General features: G+C 48.5%; 1 protein-coding gene across 9 annotated transcripts in view; it reads left to right on the top strand.

The window, feature by feature from the left end:
• The window catches only part of ptprfa (protein tyrosine phosphatase receptor type Fa), a 210,905-nt gene that overhangs the window by 194,666 nt on the left and 8,739 nt on the right, over window positions 1–7,500 (top strand). For all 9 annotated transcript variants that reach the window (XM_062556610.1, XM_062556618.1, XM_062556617.1 and 6 more), the window contains 3 exons: window positions 2,235–2,354; window positions 3,015–3,169; window positions 4,053–4,338. In XM_062556610.1, coding sequence (XP_062412594.1) covers window positions 2,235–2,354; window positions 3,015–3,169; window positions 4,053–4,338 — 561 coding nt within the window. The remainder of the gene's footprint in view (window positions 1–2,234; window positions 2,355–3,014; window positions 3,170–4,052; window positions 4,339–7,500) is intronic.

The raw sequence follows: 7,500 nt of genomic DNA, 5'->3' as shown, positions 1-7,500 counted from the left end.
CCTGAGCTTTAGTATCACACAACGTCTCCCACCCATCAGCGCTCCCAACAAGTCCTCCATCCCCCTTATTAAACGCCCTTTAACCTCGGCAGCCGCCGCTCTCTAACAGCAGCGTTCCTCCGACGCTTCCTCGTCCCACACGGCCCCTAGTGGTCCCCGTATGTCCGCGCACACGCCTGTTTTGTCCGCGTCAGGAAATGATAGGAGGCCCCTGGGCAGGCGGCCGGTCCAAACAGGAAGTCACGTGACCGCGGGGGGAGAGAGGAGGCGCGGAGGCAGTCACACCCCCACCGTGCCGCCACCTGTCCGTTCTGTCCGCTTGGAGACTCTCCACGCGTCAAGCACACGCACACACACACACACACACAAATACACAAATACACAAGTGTACATGCTCACAGGCACGGCACGCACACAACACAAGTACAAATACACACCAGTATGCACACACGCATGTAAAGACACACAAACACATAAAAACCCATACCCACTCACATACACTAACACACTCAAGTAGACACACAAATGCACACATAGATCCATATGTACACACATGCTTTCACACATATATATATATATATGCATGCAGATACATACATACATACATAAAAGCACAAGCGTGCACACACACACACTCACACACACAGTGACGAAGATTTCTCGCTGTGTTATTGGCATCAAAATCTAATAGAAGAAGGTTGCTTTTTACCCATAGAACAACGTGACTGTTCAGACAGCCCTGTGTACCCAGATTAAAAGTGATTCCCTACCAGGAAACCCAACGATTTCAGATGATCCGCACAGCTTAATAAATCATATTGTAGAGAGTGTGGGTGGCAGATCCAAACAAATGCAAAGGGATAAACCAGCTCTCTTTCCCGGTATTGACCGCTGACTTAAATGATCTGGTCTTCCGCCCCCTTACTTGCGTTCGGCGTGGCGTTTGAGAGTGACGTTTGACGGTGAGGTAGGGCTAAGGCATTGTCCTGACACTAACCATCGGCTCCGTGCGCTCAGGTGCTAATCTGACGGGGGAGGCTTTACCTGCCACAGCGGAGGAGAGCAACAGCGGTACAGCTGGCGTGTAGGAGGAGCTTTTGTTTATTTGTTTGATGTGTGTGTGTGTGTGTGCGTGTGTGTGTGTGTGCGCAATTGAGAGAGAGAAAGAGGGAGAAGATGAGTTGTGTGTTCAGGCATTTGCTTGTTTTGAAGAGCAGGTTTCAGTGCAGGTGGCATGTAGGCGGTGCTTTTGCATGTATTTGTGCAGGGTTTTTTTTATGTGTGTGTGTGTGCGTGTATAAACTGCAGCATAAATGCACGTATGTGGATAAGCTAAGTTATATACAGGTGGCACATGGCTGGTGTGTGTGCATGTGTGTGTTCAGCTCTGGGCTCTTGGACTGTTTGGGAGCCTCTGTGCAGTGGAGTAATGAGCCCAGGTGGTGGCCCTGCTGTCCGTTAGACACACTTCTGTTCTCCCCTTGCCCCGTGTGTGTGTGTGTTTGAGTGAGTGCATTTAAGTGTTTTTGTATGAGTATGTATGTGTGTGTGTGTGTCTGTATTAGTTGTGTGTTTGCATATTTGTTAGTGTGTGTGAGTGTGTGTGTGTGTGTGTGTGTAGATGATGGACTTGAACTAAGAGGCTGTTTGAGGGCCGGAGCCTGTGCGTACAGCACTGGGGGACCCTGTGGGCTTGCCCTCACCACGCACCCGCGCTTCTCCCAAATCTGTGTTGCGTGATGCCCCCATCTGTCAGAGGCCTCGACTTGGCACTAGCTGCCATCGCCCAGGCACCCCCTTGTACACACACACACACACACACACACACACACACACACACACACACACACACACACACACACGCACATCACAGCCCTGCGGGCCAGGCCTGAACTCCAGCTGTCTATCTCCGTCTCGCTTCCGCTGTTTGTCTCTCTTTTCAGTCTTTTTTTCTATGTCTGTGTTTTTTTCTATCCCCCTCTCTCTCTCTCTCTCTCTGTCCCACTCTCTCTCTCCCTCCTCGAGGACATATATAAAGACACAATGAAGCATGTGGAGTTCAAGCTGTCCACCCTCAAGCCCACCAACACCCCCTACCCTCATCCCCCCCACCCCCCACCTCAGCATCCTAAAATAACCCCCTTGACCGAAACACAAAAGGACTTATGAAACAATGGCCTCAGCTCTGTCCCCATCTAACCCTGTCCCCTGCCCTCTGTCCTCGCCGCCTGTAGGTGAAGTGTGACCAGTACTGGCCCAGCAGAGGGACCGAGACCTACGGCATGATCCAGGTCACCATGCTGGACACCCTGGAGCTGGCCACCTACAGCGTGCGCACCTTCGCCCTGTACAAGGTAAGAGAGGAGGAAGAGGAGGAGAGAGAGAGAGAGAGAGAGAGAGAGGGAGAGGGAGGATCAATGGGCTCTATGGGGTATGGCTGTGAACAGCTCTATCAATACCAGTCTGCACCAGTGTAGGGAGTAAGACATGAAGAAGAGACAGAGAGCTAGACTAGTGGGCTATTCGAGGTGAAAATATCAAGACTGTTATTATAAATGTATGAGAGGTGCGAGAAGTTTTATTCTTTGCAATAGTATTAATATCAATATTTAATAGCCCCGCAAACTGTGCTGTAATATATTCAGCAAGTAAGTAAGACTTTACACAGTCAGATAGAACGTAAGTTAAACAGTAGCTGAATCAATACTGTAGATTTGGTTACTTTCCTCCTAATGCCTCGCTGTGGATAACAGCTGCTTTTGATAAAAGGGCCCGCTTTGAGAATGATGTACCGTAGCAGAAAATAGTAAGAGGATGAGGTTGTCAGTTGACATCAGTTAGGATTCATTTACAAATAAATATCATTTCATCAAGTTCAAAAAGTTCAAAAGTAGTATTTGAACATCAGATGAATCAGTGCATACAGTACGTTAGTGGATGCCTCATGATATGTCCAGAACTCCTCCTAAACCGAGAGCTGACCCCTGACCCCTCCTGTCCTCTGTGCCCAACAGAACGGCTCCAGTGAGAAGCGCGAGGTCCGGCAGTTCCAGTTCATGGCGTGGCCAGACCACGGCGTGCCCGAGTACCCCACCCCCATCCTGGCCTTCCTGCGCCGCGTCAAGGCCTGCAACCCCCCAGACGCCGGATCCATGGTGGTCCACTGCAGGTATAGACACACACACACACACACACACACACACACACACACACTCTGGGGAGCTGTGGCATAAACCGCAGCATCCATTCCACATTCACGACAGGGCTTACAGGGACCGGGGTTCACTTTCGACTTGTGGCCGTTCTCTCTTCCACACACCCTCCTTCCGCTCTCAACTGTTATACAAACACACAAAAGCCCCAAAAATATGCTTTATAAAACACACACACACACACACACACACACACTCACAGACTGCAGCAGCCCGTCTACCACAGTTACTCATCTCTGTCGATGTGCTTAGTCTTTGTCTCTGTGTGACTTTATGGCTCAGTCAGTGTGTGAGTGGTGTACTGGAGGAGACAGTGGCGGCTGTTTGAATTTGTGACAGTGCACTCGCTGTTTCATAAGCTTTTGTAAGCAGTGTAAACAGCAGGCCTGGGTATGAATCACTCCTCCTGGAAGGTCAGAGATTTTTTTTTGTGGGTGGCATCCCTGCCACCGCTGCTATTTCTGCAGCAACTTTATTTGATTACGCCTCGAAAGAGGAGTGACCCCTGTCGCCTCCCTTTTTCCAAACACACACAAACACACTCAAACTCTCTTTCTCTCTCTCTCCCCGCTCTGTCTCTCGCTCTCTCTCTCACACACACACACACATGCACACTCTGTTGCTTACTCTCTCTCACACACACACACATTCATTCTCTCTGTCTCACTCACTTACTCATTCACTTTCACACACAAATCACACACACACACACACACACAAACACATATATATATACTTTCTCCATCACACCTACTCTCCTTCTCTCTCTCTCTCTCTCTCTCTCTCTCTCTCTCTCTCTCTCTCCCTCCCACACTCACACACACTCTCTCCCTCTCCCAGCGCTGGCGTGGGTCGCACGGGCTGCTTCATCGTGATCGAGGCCATGCTGGAGCGCATGAAGCACGAGAAGTCGGTGGACATCTACGGCCACGTGACGTGCATGCGCTCGCAGCGCAACTACATGGTGCAGACGGAGGACCAGTACATCTTCATCCACGAGGCGCTGCTGGAGGCGGCCACCTGCGGCCACACCGAGGTGCCCGCGCGCAACCTCTACGCCCACATCCAGAAGCTCACGCAGGTGCCGCCCGGAGACACCGTCACCGCCATGGAGCTGGAGTTCAAGGTGAGGGCCAGACGCCACCACGACTCTTTAGCCGTGTGTAGAGACGGTAGACGTCTGCGGGCATAAACCCGTATCTGCGGGCATAAAGCCATAGCTGTGGGCATAAAGCTATAGCTGTGGGCATAAACCCATAGCTGTGGGCATCAATCCATATCTGTGGGCATAAACCTCTCCTTCAGTGAGCAACAGCTATTAGCATAAACTCGGCCTGTTATAAAACGACATAAATTAACTAAATCACTAGAGAAAACAAGGAAGGTTATAAGTCTCTTAAAAGGGAAACATGTGTATCAATATACTGTATGTTCAATTACTCCTGAATATATCAATATGTTTAAATGGATTACTGTTTTACTTGAGATAGAGCAACAGTGGTCCAATGGTGTAAGTAAAGGGGAAAAAACTAAATAGATAATGACAAATAAAGATATTGCTATCGTTATTGCCATTAGTTGTCAGGCTATTTGGGTAGCAAATTGGGTTTTGCTCAAGGAATGTGTTGCAAAATTGAAGGACCAAAGTACAGACACAGAGAGACAGGGAGAAAACACTTTTCTCCTCCCCAAACATAATTTGTCCCATTGTCAAATTAAGGAATCTTTTTCCAGGTTAGAAACGTCATATGTCTCTCAGGTCCATTTGAATATTAAATTATTCCACTTTGCCAAACAGCTTTCACCTCAAGGACAATTCAAGGAGTGCCTTTTTATATTCCTGAGGAGAAAGACTCATGTTAATGTGATTCTGCTCATAATTGCATTTGGTTCCATGTTAGCGAGAACACAGGATATGCCCAGGGGAGTCTGTTTCCTTGATATAAATAAACTTTCTTTATCTACACCAAGAGTGCCATTTAACTGTCAAACCCGGCTGCACTTAACACTTCCGTTTAAAAAAAAGATATATAACGACGTAGTGTTTAAAGACACCCGCCGATGGTGTTAATATGTGGAGTTTATCTCTGTCAGGTTGAGTTTGTCTCCTGATGCGGAGCGTTTCACACATGTGGAAGTGTTTGTGTATGTGTGTGAGTGTGTGTGTTTCTTCATTAGAACCACACTTCATATGCACACCACACACACACACACACACACACACATACACACACCCCTCTACCTCAGATCTGAGCCCTGCTTTTATGTTCGCAGCTCATTGATTTGCGCACCAATGCAAAAAGTTGTTTCTCCACCTCTGGTAGCCTCTGAAGAGTGGAGCTCAGGCCAAATAAAGCCCTCGCCTCTCAGCGTCCTCATTACTGATGAACACCCTCCAAAAAAAAAAAGAAAGAAATGAGTATATAAATAAATAAATCAAAATGGTCCACCGCTGTTGTGGAGGTGGGGGGAATTCCATCTGCTGTGTAACGCACTTAAACGTTTAGTAGGGGAGCGCAGTCACTCATCCTGACTGTCCCTGGAGAGTCTTTTGCTCTTTACCTCCATTTCACCTCACTCTCCATCTCTTCATCCTGCCTTTCTTTCTATCCCTCTCTCTGTCCTTTAACTCTAACCCCTCTACCCCTCTTTCTCCTCTCTATCCATCTCTCCATCCCTCTAACCCTCCCGCCATCTCTCCATCTTTCTCACTCTCGGCCTGTCTCTTTATCTCTCCGTCTACCTCCTGTGAGTGGAGGCGCTCGGTCTCCTGCCGTCCCTCAGTGTGTCGGTCACGTCGAGACAGGATTAAGAGCCAGCATCGCTAACAGCACAGTGACCTCGGCCTCCCTCCCTCCACATCAGTCTCCAGACCAGCCCAAGCCAGGATACGCCAAGTTCCCCAGCTGCAGGGCCCGTGGGGGGGGGGGGGGGGGGGGGGAGTGTGTGTGTGTGTGTGGGGGGGGAGGTTGGAGGGACTGGTGATGAGATTGATCCTTAGTGGCAGGGATTTGTGTGTCTGAGGCTACACACTGACCGAGGAGAAAGAGAGTGACCACTTCGGCAGTTGTGACCACTTTGGCCAAATGCAGTAAAACGCGATGCCAAATGGCGAATAAAGCGATAATATATATTTTTTATTATTATTTCAGCTGAAGACAGAGAGGGCAGAGAGAGTAGTAGTGAGAGGTCCAGGAGAATAAGGATGTGATGAAGAAGAGATGGAGACCAAAACAACAAAAAACCACAAAATTGAGACAGAGAGCCAGTTCATCCAATCAATAAACAAACAAACAAACATATAAATAAATAAAGCCGAGAATAGCACTCCTCCCATCCCCATCGCAGCCGTCTGCAGGTTAGGGTCCCAGTGGGCCTGGCGGCTGAGGCTGAGCTTGTTTTCCAGCAGACCCAGCACCAGAGCCCGTCCCCACAGCCGTCCTGAGGGACGTGCCCCCCCCCCCCCTTCCTCAAACGATGGAGCTCAGACTGCGTCTGCGTCAACAGGATAATTGTAAACTCCAGAGTGGGCATAATTAGGTTGTGATGCCTGCCGCGCTGCAGATTTGTTTCGCAAGCATTTCTGAAATTGGCACTAGGGTTTTTTTTTTTTTTCTCCCCCAACCCTGTTTCTCTTTGCCTGTCTCTGTGAGAGCCATATTAGGGTGCCATCAGCAAAAGTATTTGCCTTGTCTTCAGGCTAAGAGGCTTTCACAAGTTCCTCATTTTTGAAAGTCTTTTAGGTTTAATTTTTTTTGTTTGTTTTTGTCTCTACTGCTGGGTTTGGGTTTGAGTGTGTGTATCTCTTGCTGCAGCTGTTATGTGTGTGGGGGGGGAGAAGGCGGTTGTTTCCTTTCCCTGAAGTCTCTCTGACACTTTGAGTTTTCGGAGACAAGAGTTGTCAGGCGTTTGAAGTGTTGAGGCGCTTAGAGCTGCTGGTTCTTCAAGCTTCAAAATAAGAGGGTAACACCTTTGGACGAGAGGTGTCGACCCGCTCCCTTCGTTTGACAAAAGTGAAGCAACCCTGACGATTTGGATGTCAGTTCTGCACTTCTTTTTAGTTTGGTTTTGGTAGAAAAGTCGAGGTGTCACAAAGCTGTCACAATGCCTTCAGATACCTTCATAGTCAATATGGTACTCAGCCCAAAATTGTTGCCCTATGAAGAGATCACTTCACTGGCTATCTTTGTGTGTCGTTGTAGGAAAGGAGTGCATTGTAAATAACAGAGCGACACCAAAAGTGTCTCTCTGCATTCATGTATTGCGCAAAAGCACTTCATTCAAAACA

The sequence above is a fragment of the Sardina pilchardus genome, chromosome 15, assembly GCF_963854185.1.
Source record: "Sardina pilchardus chromosome 15, fSarPil1.1, whole genome shotgun sequence".
In the NCBI taxonomy this organism is placed as follows: Eukaryota; Metazoa; Chordata; class Actinopteri; order Clupeiformes; family Clupeidae; genus Sardina; species Sardina pilchardus.
Note: the sequence above shows the minus strand (reverse complement) of the source record. Positions and strands in the feature narration are given on the sequence as shown.